The 16,047-nt window shown below is 39.1% G+C and overlaps 2 protein-coding genes across 2 annotated transcripts; both read left to right on the top strand.

The window, feature by feature from the left end:
* Positions 1–235: 235 nt before the first annotated feature.
* Positions 236–751, top strand: K441DRAFT_660307 (uncharacterized protein). Its single transcript, XM_067648682.1, has 2 exons — positions 236–290; positions 485–751. Exons 1-2 carry the CDS (start codon positions 261–263, stop codon positions 719–721), a joined length of 267 nt encoding a protein of 88 aa, XP_067503914.1. The 5' UTR covers positions 236–260; the 3' UTR covers positions 722–751.
* An 8,707-nt stretch (positions 752–9,458) lies between these two features.
* On the top strand, positions 9,459–11,309 carry K441DRAFT_119089 (uncharacterized protein). Its single transcript, XM_067640000.1, has 4 exons — positions 9,459–9,743; positions 9,794–10,516; positions 10,571–10,866; positions 10,925–11,309. Exons 1-4 carry the CDS (start codon positions 9,733–9,735, stop codon positions 11,188–11,190), a joined length of 1,296 nt encoding a protein of 431 aa, XP_067503913.1. The 5' UTR covers positions 9,459–9,732; the 3' UTR covers positions 11,191–11,309.
* Positions 11,310–16,047: the final 4,738 nt, after the last annotated feature.

Genomic DNA, 16,047 nt, shown 5'->3' with positions numbered 1-16,047 from the left:
GCGTAACCTGGATAGGGCCTAGCCAGGGGGGTTCGCTTACGTCTTGGCTCCATATATATAGACGTGTCCTTTCCACGACCTTCTTCTTCTCCTCATCTTNATATCCGGGTCAATAGACTACCAATTGTACAGGCTTGCATACGTTCTACGGCGCTCGTGCCTCGATTAACTAAGTCGCTGTGACATTATATCAAGATCCCTCAACCGATCGCAGGCTGTTGTATCCCAGGTCAAAGAAGCCCTGTGGCCTAGGGTAGTTAATGGGTGACGGAGCCCTATATACTAGCAGGCAAAGGAAGGAAGGAGAGCCTAACTCCTATAACAAAGAAGGCAGGAGATGCATACTCTAAGACAAAGCAGGAATCATTGTTATTGTCATTAAAGCCCTACAATCGTAGGAATCATCGAAGTTCTACAATCGTAGACACACTCACCGTGGTCCTGTGGTGGCTGGGTATGGAATCCCTACACTTATAGGTACCCTCCCTCATGTTCTCTTCTTTTTTTCTTTTCTCTCTACCAAACGGCCGCCTATGCTATGGGGAAGCACGTGCCGAGCGGTAACCTCTTTCCAACCGTACGATCTCGTCGACCGACCGAGCAACGCGTATATCTGTCAACTAAACGCGTACACCTACCGACCAATCGATCGATCGAACGACGACCCTTTAAACGACCACCGTACGTCTCTATCGGACGCTTGCACCGTACTGCTACCTAAATAGTCCTTTTTAATGGATACTGAGCTACGTATACTGTGAGGAACGAAATCGGTTAATACTGAGACTAGTACTATACACTGGCTGCGAAGAACGACCCCAACTGATACTGAGTTGTACGAGCTGCGAGGAACGAAATCACCAGGACTATCAACGCTAGCATCACTCTGCTATTGACTACCGATCGTGCCGATATGCATACGATCCATATACTCGACAACAGTAGCGCCAATACGCCTGCTACTACGACCTGACTACAACTGTGCCGATACGCCTACAGTCTTCTGACCGTACGATCGTGCCGTTACGCCTGCGATCCACGACTTTCGCTTGCATCGTACTGCTACAAACCAATCAATCGATAGCCCGAGCTCTACGTTCGACCTGCTATCACAAGACAACCGATAGACGAGCTCTATGCTCGACCACTATCGACTTCCGCTGCTCTGCCTGCAGCATTACACCCGAACACAGCTGCTCCTACCTGCAGCTAAACCTTAATTCGACCACTACTGCTCCTGCCTGCAGTACCACAATTGACTTCTGCTGCTACGCCCGCAGCACTACGATCGACCCTCGCTGCTCTGCCTGCAGCATTCTAACTAACACTCGCTGCTCTGCCTGCAGCATCTCATCGACTACTGCTGCCCCACCTGCAGCAAATAACTACAACTGTACAAGAGGTAGAAGACAAGCACCTAAGAATAAAGCTTGAGGGCAAGCTTTTTTGAAGGGGGGGGTAATGTTACGGCACTGACGCGCGTAACCTGGATAGGGCCTAGCCAGGGGGGTTCGCTTACGTCTTGGCTCCATGTATATAGACGTGTCCTTTCCACGACCTTCTTCTTCTCCTCATCTTGATATCCGGGTCAATAGACTACCAATTGTACAGGCTTGCATACGTTCTACGGCGCTCGTGCCTCGATTGACTGAGTCGCTGTGACAATCCCCTAGTCTTCTAGGGAGACTGCAAGGAATACAGCTACTAGAAGATATAAATCCGCGAGAAACTAACTTAGAGCGCCTACCTTTTTCCTATAGAAGATACTAAGATTGGGTACATTATCGGGCGAATAAAGGGTATACTATTTAATAGACTCTTCGCCTAATAGGAGACTAGTAGCCCCTAAAAGTAGCAGTCCCACTAAAAAGTCCTTAATAATCTTGACCTAATATACTATAACTATAATCTACTAGCCACTAACCAAGCTAAACTACGTGCCCTAAAGATAAGCCCTACTAAATTATTTAATAAATTCTATATTAAATTCTAGAAATATACCGGAGCCCTTACCCAAGACAATACTAAAGACTAGGAGAACCTCCTTAAAAAAGTTACTTATTACCTTAGTTACGCAGCCGCCAGCTATAACTACAACGATGTTTATAATATAGTAGCAGCTCTATAAAAGATCGAACAATAACTAAATTAAATTGCTACTGCTAACCCTTGCCTAAAGACCTCTCTATAAAAGCCCTCTGGGCCTACTAAACCCACATATACTAAGCCACTAACGCCTATTACCTTAAGTACTACTGGAACTAATATCGATTTCTCTATACTAACCTTCCCATAAAAACTCCTAGATGGAGAGCGCAAGCTACTCTAAAAACTAGGACGCTGCTATAGATGCCATTAAAAAGGCTATTATCGCGATAACCTAAACTGCCCAATGGCTAGGTTTAGTAGCCGCCGCCTAATACCTAACCTAATACCCTAAACACCAAATACGTTACTATACGCTATTACCATATAAGACGAAGATATAGTAATAGCGGTAGAGTCGGATATGGAAGTAGAAAACGCCAAGTCCTAGCCTTAAGTCGCGGGTTAGGACGCCCTAACGACGGAGGGATTTATATATTGGCTTGCTTAATAAATAACTCTATAAAGATAAATAGACGGAAATAGATAGTTTTACCTATAATAGGAACTACTGCTAAAAAAACAATACAAAAGCCGTTCTATAATTAATTGTAGAGCTACTAATAAATTTATAGATACCTAATTCGTGTGTACTTATAACCTATCTACCTTACCCCTTACTAAAGCCCGCGCCCTATAACTCGCTAACGGTAATTATACCGTATAAAAGATTACCTATATAGTATAACTCCACCTAGATATAAATAGGCACTAGGAAGAACTCTAGGCCTATATTATACTACTTACTAACTACCCTATTATCCTTANAATAAACTAGCTTAAATAATANAACCCNACNATTAACTANAAGAAGAGAGAAGTAACCTTTAACTCTAAATACTATAGAGAGACTTGCCTAGGGCATGGCCTAGCCGCCTCTATTTACTCCCTAGGATATTAACCTAAGGAACCCCTTATTACTCTACCTATAACTAACTACTACTATATAAGTGCCCTGGCCTTCTACCGTATAGCATATAAGAAAGGCTAGACCGTTGCTATAGCTTCCCGATTATAACTATATAAGCTTAATAAAGAATAAGACTATGTCCTCTATAGTAATAGGATAGACATAGTTAACCTTTTAGAAGATGACGCCCCTACAGAACTTTACAGACTTTTACCTTTAGACTTTAAGAAGTTTATAAAGCTTAAAAAAGGACTTACCAACGAAGAACTCTATAAGCTCCTCCCTAAGAGGTACTACAACTTTACTAATATATGCTTATAAAAGAGCGTAGATATACTCCCCCTATATTGACCTAATAACTATGCTATTAATATTAAATAAGGAAAAATGCTACCTTATAAGAGACCCTACCTAATATTAAAAGACGAACTACTAGTTATAAAAAAGTATATTAATAAGCACCTTAATAAAGGATTTATTCGTCCCAGCATATTACTAGCAGCCGCCCCTATCCTTCTTGTTAAGAAGCTAAGAAGAGGTATCCGATTCTATGTTAACTATAAAGGACTTAACGCTATTATAATTAAAAACTAATACCTAGTACCGCTTATACGTGAGACCCTTAAGCGGCTTAGTTAAGCTAAAATCTATACTAAGCTTAATATTATCGCCGCCTTTAACTATCTCTAAATACGGGAAGGTAATAAATAGAAAACCGCATTCGCATTACGCTTCGGCTAATTTAAATATACCGTTATACCCTTTAGTATATATAACGGCCCAGGCACCTTCTAAAGCTATATTAATAACGCCTTACGGGACTACCTTAATGACTTCTGCTCTGCGTACCTAGACGACATACTTATTTATAGCGATAACCCCTTTAAGCATACTAAACACGTTTAAAAGGTCCTATAGCGCCTTAGGGACGCAGGACTTTATATTAATTTAAAGAAATACGAATTCTTAGTAACAGAAGTAAAATATCTTAAACTAATTGTTACTACTAAGGGTGTCCGTATAGACCCTAAGAAGGTATATATAATTACTAAATAACAAGCCCCTAACTGTATTAAGGACGTATAAGCCTTCCTTAGTTTTACTAACTTCTATTAGAAATTTATATACAACTTCTTAGGCGTAGTAGCACTACTTATAGCAATAATGCAAACAAAGGGCCTTTTTATAAAAGGAAGAAAAACGTACCTACGCTTTACCTAGACGCCTAAATATAAGAAGGCGTTCTAAGACCTTAAAAATGCCTTTACTAAAGCACCTATCCTAGCNCACTTTATACNAGGATNATAACTCTACCTTAAAACCGACTCCTTAGACCACGTTAATGTAGGCGTCCTCTCCTAGATGGGTAATAACGGTCTCCTTTACCTAGTCGCATTCTACTCGTCTAAGCTTATACTATAAGAGTATAACTATAAGATCTATAATAAAGAACTCCTTACAATTGTATAAGCGTTTAAAGAATTCTAATTAGAACTCTCCTTAGCAGAGCCTAACTAGCCAACTAAAGTCCTTACGGACTATTATAACCTTGAGTACTTTATAACTATAAAGTAGCTAAACTAATGCCAAGTATGTTAAAATAAGTTCCTCTCTAGTTTTAACTTTAAAATTATATATAGACTAGGAGTATAAGGTACTAAGCCTAATAGCCTAATACGCCGCCCGTAAGACCTTCCTTAGTCTAAAAATAACCCCTATAATTAGTTCCAATAATAGATAATCCTAAAAGCACGAAATTTAGCCCTAGGTATACTACCTATAATAGAGCCAACTGTACCCTAGCTTTATACCATAGAACTAGAGTTACCTCCTAAAATTAATAAGCTTATTACTATGGCATATAACGCCTCTGTCGACCTATTACTATATTAACTTATTACCGTAAAGACCGCCGGCGCCCATACGCTGCCTACTAACCTCTAAAGCTTAGGCTAGATTAATATAGCAGCCTTAGAAGTAAAAGAGAACAGGCTCTATTATAGAGGCCGCCTATTTATCCCTAACTTAGAAAATCTATAACGGCAACTAATCTAAATGGCCTACGACCTCTGATTAAGCGGCCACCTAGGCAGAGGAGGAACCTATAAGCTTTTTAGCCGATACTACTTCTGGCTAAAAATAATAGACTTAGTTAAACGCTTTATAGGCGCCTATTATAGTTATAAGCGCGCTAAGGCCTTTAATATAAAGTACTAAGGACTACTGTACCCTCTACTAGTACCTATATAACGATGGGCAGATATTACTATAGATTTTATTGTTAACCTACTACCCTATAAACGACACGGCCGTACCTATAAGAATATCCTTATAATAATATGCCGACTTATAAAAGAGCGCCACTACGTCCTAACTAAAGGTGTAGCCGTTAGCGACGTTACTAACGCCTTCCTTTGCGAAGTTTACTAACTATATAGGTTACCTAACTTAATTACGTCCGACCGAGGTATATAATTTAACTCTAATATATAGAGACAAATCTACTAACACCTTAGTATCTCCGTTAAGATGTCTATATCCTTTTACTATAAAACTGCTGGGTAATTGGAAAACGCTAATGCCAGCATAAAAGCGTATCTACAATAGGTAGTTGCCTATAGTTAAGATAACTGGGTAGATTACCTCCTACTAGGTAAATTCGCAGCGAATAATTACGTCTTAACCACTACAGGACTTACCCCGTTCTTCGTAAATAAGGGTTATTACCCCTAATCTAGCATAGAGCTACTAGAACCTATTAATAAGAAACTGCTATATGGAAAACACCTTAAGATGCTACTTGCTAACTAGTATGCAGACCGTATAAAAAATCTACTCGACTACTATAAGGGAGAAATGGCCTGGGCTTAAGCAAAGTAGGCTTACTTCGCCGACTGTTATAGAACGCCACCACCGGAGATGTGTGTTGGCGACTAGGTATGGCTAAATATATATAATATCTCTACGCAGAGGCCTATAAAGTCACTTAATTATAAGAACCTCGGCCCCTATTTAATTAAACAAGTTATTAATAGGGGAGCCGTATATAAGCTAGAACTTCCGCCTGCCCTAGCTACCTACGGGATATAGCCCGTATTTTACCTATAGCTACTATACCTCTATTAGCCTAACCCTTTACTAGGGCAGATATAGCTTAAACCCCTACTAGTACTAATCTAAGATAAGAACGAAGACGAAAACTATAAGGAGTGGACCGTTAAATAAATTATTAACTCTAAATACTTTAGTAAAGGCAGAGGACGACGGCTCTACTATAGAGCTATATATATAGGATTCGACATAAATTAGCCAGAATGGCAACTATAGGAAGACTTTAAAAATGTAAAGGATCTAATTAGCGACTTTTACTACGCGAACCTATAGAAACTAGGCCTAAGCAGAGACTTTATACCTAATCCTCTATAGGAGCCCTTATAGAGTTAAACCGTTATACATTACCACGTAAGGGTAAATTGCCGTTAAATTGCCGTTAAATTGCGGTAAAGTGCGATCACGTGACCGGAATATCGTTAAGATGTCTAGGAACTTTAACCGGCGGTTAAAGTTATCTAATTAGTTGGATTCTTAGATGCCAAGCCCTATTATATAACGTTGTTTTAAGCCTTTAGCGATACCCCCCTTTTTTTCTTTTCTATACCTTAAGTGTCCCTTCTACATGTATATAGTAACCACAGCGTCGCCGGAGCTCCGCCTCTATAAGAGGGGGGGTAGTGTNACGGAACCCTACCGNAGGGGCCTCTATAGGAGAGCCCCGTGCTCTCGCGTACACCTCGCGTATAGCTTATGTCAGCTACGCGTAGGTATATCACCTCCTTACGCCCTTGACCCTTATGATCGATCGCGTAACGTCTTATAGACTCCTTGAATACATACGCTTTGTAGCTACTGCCCCCGTCCCGTGATAGAGTATAAGGTAAGTAACTTTTAGTGTTTAAATATAACGCGTTAACGCATTATTATAAAAAACGGTCTTTTTAGGGTAGGATATTTTTAAGGCCTTTCTAGGCAATATAAAGGTAAGCTTAGTATAATGTTACAGCTTAAATAAACGCCTCTAAATTAAAAAGCTTAAACAAATGCTATATTATAAAAATACTAGGCTAAGGAAAAGGAAAAGGAAAAGGGGTCGCTAGGACAATATAAATAAATATATAAAATAACCGCTAAGGCGCTAATAGTGAGCGAGATAATTATAGGGTAGGTAGAATATTGGCAGTATTATAGCAGAATTTGGCAGGTAACGCGCCCAGCGCCGTTATATATGGTATACTAGGTATTTTAGGTCAACTTTAGGCTTATTATTCTCTTCAAGCTTATATATATATCTTAGTAATCTAAATAATACTACCTTACCTGCTAATATCAAGATATACTATTACTTTCTCTAACGTGTTCGGTAAGCAAGTGGCCACCGCAAGCATGTGGCCACCGCACCAAAAAACCCAAAAATCGGGTTTTGATATCTTAACAACGGTTTAATAATAAATTATATAAATTTAAATTTAGACTTTCCCGCCTATTTTAAGATCTCTATTAAAGTTTTAAAGTAATTTAATAAGTGGTTCTTAAGATATAATAGTTAGGCTTAAATTTAAGAGCTAAATCTTAATATATTTATAACGGCTTAACTAATTACTCTAAAACTCTAATAGAGGTCTTAAAGTAAGTGTGAGAGTCTAATTATAATTTTTTATAATAATTTTTTAAGCCGTTGTTAAGATATTAAAGAACGATTTTTGGGTTTTTTAGTAAGTTTTTGGGGTGGCCAAATGCTTGCGGTGGCCACTTGCCTACCGAATACGTTAGCCTTTAGCTTATTCCTCTAGATCCTTTAAGGTTATAATTAAGGCTCCCTTAATATATTCTATATACCTCTATATAATTTACTATTTTAGGCTCTATAAAATCGGCCTTTGTATCTCTACGCAGTAGAGCCTAGAAACCTTAGACATTAAATAAGAATTAATAAATAATTTACTATTTTAGTATAACGTGCTTATCTAGCCATATATAAAAATTCTCCTATTTATCGTTACTTTATTATCTATACTGCGGTGCAGACGGCGAGTGACCGCATGCTCCGCGGGCGATCGCCCTGGGGGTTGGGAAAGGGTGTATATTTGTTTGTTTGCTCGTTTGCTCGTTCGTCGATGCGAGGTCGTCGATGCTTTCAATTGAGGGTCGGGGAACGTTGGAATCCGTCTCGTATCTATGAGGAGTGTATAGGTAGGCTCAAAAATAGGAGCGTAGTAGCTATTTACTGTGAAGGGGTACCAACAGCAGCAGCTTTCAAGATCTCACCATCCCGTGTGAAAACTTTTCATTACCGCCCCAACGTCTCGACGACCACCACCTCCCACCTGCACGCTGTGCGACGTCTCTGCGTTGGCTCTGCTGAACCCGAAGACCAGCAGGTAGCCGTCACCCCGTACAGGTGCAGAGTCCGATTTCGACGACCTAGCTAAATATTAAATTAAAAAGTAAATATAATTAAAACATTTTTAAATATTAAACGGTTGTTATTAATTTTTAGTAATATAGAAAATCTAGATGAGTCTTATAAAGCTACTTACTATAGTAAAAATTAAATTATAATCGCCTCTTGTAATTATATAGTTATTGCCATTACTGTACCTCAATTTAGCGGCATGGAACCTTGTGTGAAATATTAACCTCTCTGCCTGCATAGAGCGGTGTGACCGGCCCACGCGTTTTCCCAAAACTTTTGGTTGGCGAATCGATAACACCTCACGGCTACTGGCTACTGTTTCCGCAGTTGGCTGCGAGGCACTGCTAGTCGACGGGCTGTGTAATCGAAGCAAAGCAATTACATAAACAAGGGTCGGCATGACAGACTCTAATCGCAGTTGCGATTCTTGGCACGACTCCCTCCCACCCGAAACAATTATAAGCTCCTTTCTTCATAAAATCGAATTTGCCTGTCTGTGCTGCATTTTCACTACGAAATATTCCGAGATCAGAGTTCCCTCACAGCTGCCTGCAACAGTATTGCAAATTTTCTTGCGAATATTTTTACTTGCTTTTACTGGGATTGTGTGGTTAGTCCGTTTTGATAAGACTTCTGTCACGCTCAAAAAAAGACTTTGATTTAAGTTCAGGTACAGTTTCGCTTCAATCACAGGTAATGATAGATTGTTCCAGACGTCTTGGATCTGGTATACAATGTTTCAACATTCAAACTTTCTGACTCCAAACATGTCGCCCAGTAGATGAACCTCCATAACTGACCGTTCGATTTAGATGTCTTCTGCCAATAAAACTTTTAGATGTGAAGTTTAAGCCGCTGCGATAGTATCTGTATTCTCCAGAGAGAACACCAAATCCAGATGAGTAGCAAGCGGGCGCCTTCGTACACGATCCAGCGCTGGCTTCGCGAGTCTTGCGAGGATAGCCCGTGGACCGGGTGTGGGGGTCGTATCGCGTGGGCGAGGTGTGAGAAAGTAGAGCCGAACGAAGCTCGCCTTCTTCTTGGGAGACGAACCGGGTCAACGCTCTCAGGGGAGTCGTCTGGCACTGATCGGGGGGCGACTCCTGCCGTGTCAATCTATTTTCGAGTAATACGAAACGATTGAGGTACACCGGAAGGCCTAATAACAATCCCGTGGAGAAATTTCAATCAATCATACGACAATTAGATGCCGATTGCGTATGGGACTCTAGTGACGTGGGTCATGATTTGCAAGCTAACTGTTGTAGTATGCGAGCCCAGCCTCCGACCTGGCAATTTCAAGAAGACTACGTTGTCCAAGCCATAGGCGAGGTGCCGTCAAGTTTACCGTACCATCATTTCTCGGACGGACACTCAGAAAGCATAAGTTCGATCGTTAGCACAGACGATATACCGCACTACTGCGGGCCACTGGGGGTGAATTCTTTGAAAGACCAAAGGCCCAGGTCCACCACATCTCTAATAAATGATGGAAAAATTGCAGAATCGGTCTATCCATCAGAAACCCTAGCACTTCCCGACGAATTGGAGTATGAATACAGTGGGCATGAGCGCGCTCAGAATACCGATGATATCGCACTGTGGATTGACTCCTTGGAGCTGAATCCTGCTGGTTTCAGGAAGGCATGCGTACTCACTGCCGGCTGCGTTGTCCAAAAACCTCAAATGCATGTTTTAAAACCTGCCAATTTTATAAATCAGCCAGCAAGCCCTTGCAATGAGCACCCTGATAAGTCGCAACGACAGAAGGGTAAAAACTCAAAGGGAGCCAAGAAGCCACTTCCGAATCGAAAGCGATCTCTTACATTAGATGAAGACAGCGAATGCAATAAGGCCGAGGCTGATACTGTGCTTCGTACTAACATTATTGGGCTCGCCTGTCCCTTCACTAAGCATAACCCTGAGCGATATGAATATGTAAAAAACTCTTGCACTGAACGCTTCGGCTTCCCGACGCCTGGAAAACTTGTGTAAGGTATTCCATTTACGATATTCTGAATTATAGTAGTTAACTGGAGAGACAGGGAGCATTTGAAGAGAGTTCATTCGCGAACCTACCTTTGTTGCATTGTATGTAAGCGAAGGTTTAATGGTAAGACTCGTGCCGATGCCGAGCGAATTCAAAAGAAGCATGCAGAGGAAAGGAAGTGTGTTCCAAGGGACCTGACCATTTTTGAGCCTGAGTGGATGAGAGAAGAGCAGGATCTTCTTTTTCAAGACTCAATTATACAAGGACAGACCGGAAGTGCAGAGGAAAAGTGCGCGAGTATCTACCGCTTTCTTTTTCCAAGCACGAATGAAATTTGTATACCTAACCCGTGTAAGTTACTCGTTCATACGTCCACAGCGTTGATTGGCGAATAGCTAACCTGAGTGAGACTATGACTATTTGACGCCACGTCACCTCGCCACGCAACCAGTAAGAGGTATTAAAAGCCTCTCAAACCGAATGGTCAATCAGAACACCGTTGACCCCCCTTTGCATACTTGCCATTCGCCGGTCGGTCAGCCAGAATTGAGCCGCCGGCCTAATTCCAATCTTTCTAATCCAGCGCCGCATATCAACCAAACTAGTCCCAAACTTTCCCTAGCAGAATCTCAGGTGAGTGTGAATTGTTCAGCTGCTCATAAGGATCTTATATAACTTAATCATGCTAGTTTACCTCACAGTCACCAGAGACCAGTCTTGAGACGTCCCGCAAGCTCATAAGCCCGGACAGTCCTAGACTAGGTTCCTTCGCCATGGCCAATGTCAACACTTCATCCAACCATCTGCTCAGTGTCCCACAAATTCTAACATCTGAGGCCTTGGCCTTAAATGACAAATATATTCCGCCAACCGAATTTGACTATACGGTATACGAAGGCCAAGACTCTGGTTATCAGTCGATAGAGCATGCACCAGATATGTATGACGGAGCACGAGCGGAACCGACCTTGGCATATTCAAACAGCCCTTCACATACTGCGATTCGCACCCATAATGTGGAGTCTAATGTAACTGAAAGCAATCCACGCACCCACTGTCTGGATATGCAATCAGAACTCATTGGGCTTGGAGCTGGGCTGTTTTCTCAAGGCAATAGTGAACACGACTCACAATTCAATGATGCTTTCGATCCTGAGATGGTGAGATACTGGGATTGCTAAGCGTACAGTGGATGTAATGCGGTAGTAGCATGAAAATATATTCCAGGCAGTTGTAGTGTTAAGGAACCCATTTGCGGCGCATTCGCCAGGAGATATTCACCTAGATTTGGAACTATACAATCTAAGTCTCCTGCTACATCCGTAGATTCTTAATGCTAGATTTAGAACCCTGTTTAGGTGCTCGGTCACTGTTTATGTTTGCGATAAGATTCTTTGTGATCTTTACGTGTTGTAATTCTCCTTATTGTTGAGCCTTTGAATACCTCGTTGTCTTAGTTTAGCATGAATAAAGGATAATACCCGACTATTCGGCCGAAGTACCTTGGTAGGTAGTCATGCTAAGGGAGTAAGGGCATGTTGGCCGTAACCCTTCTATTGATATTTCATAGATATTCACGAAAGTCAAGAACGGCGCTACTGCATCGCCAGTAAGAAAGAAGCAGAGATGCACATAGCTATTCTATTAGTTACATAAGTTAAAATTATTATATAATCTAACTAATTATAATATTTATTATTATTATTAATTCTATTTATTGCCCGCGGTCCCTTTTCTAGGTCTATACAGGCTACTAGCTTCTATATATAGAAAAAAACCTTAGTAAGGGGAAAACCTAGGTATATCCTTTTTGTTAGTCTTACGCTCTCCGCCTTCGCCTAACCTATTTACCTTTATAGTATATCTACCTTTTATACTATGCTTTTAAGGTATCTTAGAAGGTCTAGGGGGGAGTAATAGAAGTGTTTAGTAATTCGCCTATATGCCGCCTTTAGTTAAGTGGGGGGAAAGGGGGTTTCTAGTCCCTAACGGGCTAAAAAGGGGCGTAACCTCTAGTATACGATTTAGAACTACTAGAGGACTCCTTAGCCTATAATCTATTATACTACTATATATAGGCCCCTACTTACAGAAAGTATTTAAATAATATTATTTATACCTACCTTAGGAAATATCTAATCTCTTACAATATGGTAGTTATAAAAAAGTAATATATAGCGTACTAACTATATAGGCCATCCGCACATATAGTATAGTATAGTATAGTATAGTATTTAGAATATAAATGCTTATTAGCTATAAGCTCGGACCCTTAGAACTTTAGTTACCCTCTAAACTTGACTACTTAACCAGAATTAAACCACCGATTTGTTAACCTATTTTCTCTATAACGAATTAATTAATATAGACCAAAATAGGTAGAACTTATATATAGCTATTATAGATTCTAAATCTAATGTTTATAAGCGTATATAAAAAGCAGTGCTTGTATATAGTGTCCCTTTAGCAATTTTAAGCGATAATTAAATAGCGGACTACTAAAACAATTTATATACCAATGCAAATAGCAATTAACTCCTATATAGTAGGCCCTCCTTGCCAATTAGGTACTTAAATAGGACTTATAAAAAATTTCCCTATTATATACGTAATTATAAAAAAAAATAACAGCTTAAGTCTCTAGTTAAGGTAGCAATACTAAACCCCTTAGTAAAATATAGGTAATTAGCTACTCTAAATAAAATCTTTATATAAAAATATATATACCTAATTAATAGAAGGTATATAAATTAATAGGGTATAATTAAAGTAAATTTAAAAGTTTTATAGCCTTTATAAAAGGGTTTAAAAAAGGTCAATATATAGGTAAAAAATACCTTAAATATAGACGAATTTAGAGTTATATTAAGCATATATATAAATTTAATTACTATAAGATATATCTTTTAAAAAAAATTAATAAAGTTGTTTAATAATTATAAATAGGTATTTATTATGAAGATAATATTTACCCTTAACCAGTTAATTTATTTTAAAGAAAAATACCCCTAATTAATATAAGTATACTAAGGTAAAGTATTTTATTAAATATATATAGCCTAAAAGAATAATTAAATAGCTAATTAGATTATATTTAGGCTATTTATTAAATTTTTTTAGTAATACAGCTTAATTATATTTCCTTAATAGCTATATAAGCCATTATATAGTTCAGTTTTTAATAAAATATAAAATATACAATATATAGCTCATTTGTTGCTACTTTATTTAATATAATAACCCTTAAATCTACTTTAAATCTCCTCTATTAAGTTAAAATATTTTAAGTCAATTGTTATTACAGCGACTTAGTCAATCGAGACACGAGCGCCGTAAAGAACGTATACAAGCCTGTACAATTAGTAGTCTATGGACTTGGATATCAAGATAAGAAGCAGAAGGTGGAAAAGGACACGTCTATATATATATGCCAAGGCTTAAGCGAGCCCCCTGACTAGATCCGTTACGGAGCCGTAACAATTGTAAAGTATATATATCTTACTAATATAGCTCTAATTAAGAAGTACTATTTTATTAAGTATTACTATAAGACCTAAAAGAAGGTGTCTATACGAGTAGAGGTTACGTAGTCATGTCTTTGATTAGTTATCCTTACGGTGACTCATTAGCCCCCTATTTAGGCACCATAATCCTTATAATCCTTTGCAAAAGAACACGAATAAATTAAAGAACCTGTTACCTTATATTGCAATTATAGTACCCCTAGGTGATACCGACACTGATTAGTTAATATTACAGATTAGAGCCTGGTATTATTACAAAGAGAGATAACACCCGATCGCTCCTACTAAGGCCCGTCAATTGTGTTGCGTTTGCTAAGGAGAACCCTTCCTATATAGGCCCTAGGAACTTAAAGAACTAGCTCCTACTAAGGCTTCGTCCGGTTCGCGTCTATTACGCAAATTAATACCTAGTACGACCTCTTTACTAAGCTAGTACCCCTAGCAGCTTCGGCAGTATCTAATAACCTAGCAGCGTTAGCAGCACCTATAATCCCAACACCGTTTGCTACCTTGCAGATCTGTTATATCAAAAATTACGTTAACAGCACGCCCTAAACGCTAGCGTACCCCCTTCCTTTTTACGGCCTTTGTAAGCCATAAACACTATAATCTATACTAGTTATATCCGATATAGGAACCTAACGTCTAAACTGGGGTAATGGGATCACCCTAACCGACAAGACTACTGTAGAAGATATTACCAACTATATTAACTTTAAAATTAATAAGTATACTAAGTATAACTTTAAGGATAAAAACCTATAGGAAGTATACCAAGAGGACTTTAATAACTTTATAGTGTAGATATTTAAGGACGCTAATAGGTCTAAAATTAGGGGACTTAAACAACTACTTCAACGTAATGGAGTATGGGTCTTTAATAAGAAAAGTAAGTTAGCACTATAAGTACTATATGACGTCGCCCATGAGAACAACCCTATAGAATAGTTAGATAAAGAAATTAAGCTATTTATTAACAACGAAGGACCCTTTAATTCGTACGTTATTAACCGCCGTCTTAAATTACGTTTATTAACTCCCTTAACGGTACCTACCCCGACCCCAGCTGTCTTAAATAACCTCCCTACGGCCGAGCCTCCCTCGCCTATAAATGTCACGGCTCCCCCTATAAATACCTTAAATATACAACCAATAGAAGCTAAAGCCACTATTAACTACGGTAGAGATTTAGCAACCCTAGTAAAGATATATACTAAGGAAAGTAAATATAGTGGAAAGGACAACAACTTTGACCGTAAGCTTATAATTTTTAACAACCTTTATAATAGAGTTAATATACTATAAGCGGCAAAGATTAAAGGCTTTCTAATAATGCTACGCGGTATTGTTTTTGACTTCTATTATAAGAATAAGGCAACCTATGTCACTTTTAACGGCATCTATAACGCTATACGCAACCATTTTAAAGGACTAGAATATAAGCGTAGAGTTCTAATAAAGTAGAACGCTATAACTCTTAAGACGGTGATAATAAAGAGCGAAGGTAAGTCTACAGAGGACTGCCTATAGCTATTACTTAACGACCTCCGCCACTTACAGCACGGTCTTAACGCTAACCTCCGTAATAACGATTTCCTCTATAATAAGCTTATCGTCGCTTGCTAAGACATCGCTACTTGCTAGGTAGCTTGCTCTAACCTGCCTACTATACTTACCGGCCTTATAAACAGCCTATAATCGTTAATTGTTACTTATAAAAAGATTAACGGTACTATAGAACAGCCTGCTAACGTATTCTTTACTAACCGTCGCTACTACTAACTGACGTCTTAACTAAGCTTATTAAATAACCATTACGGCAACAACGCTAGGACGTGCTTTGTATGTAAGAAAGGAGACTATTGGTTAACTAGGCATACTAAAGAAGAACGTAATAAAGTAAGAGAAGGATTTAAGAGATATGTCCACTAGTATCTTGCGGATAATGATATTAACAACGACTTTGATAAGGATATAGTTCCGACTACTACTAGCGGCAATTTCTTCT

Source organism: Cenococcum geophilum (assembly GCF_001692895.1).
Source record: "Cenococcum geophilum 1.58 unplaced genomic scaffold K441scaffold_22, whole genome shotgun sequence".
Classification (NCBI taxonomy): domain Eukaryota; kingdom Fungi; phylum Ascomycota; class Dothideomycetes; order Gloniales; family Gloniaceae; genus Cenococcum; species Cenococcum geophilum.
The sequence above is the reverse complement of the archived record's forward strand: the minus strand, read 5'-3'. Positions and strand labels throughout refer to the sequence as shown.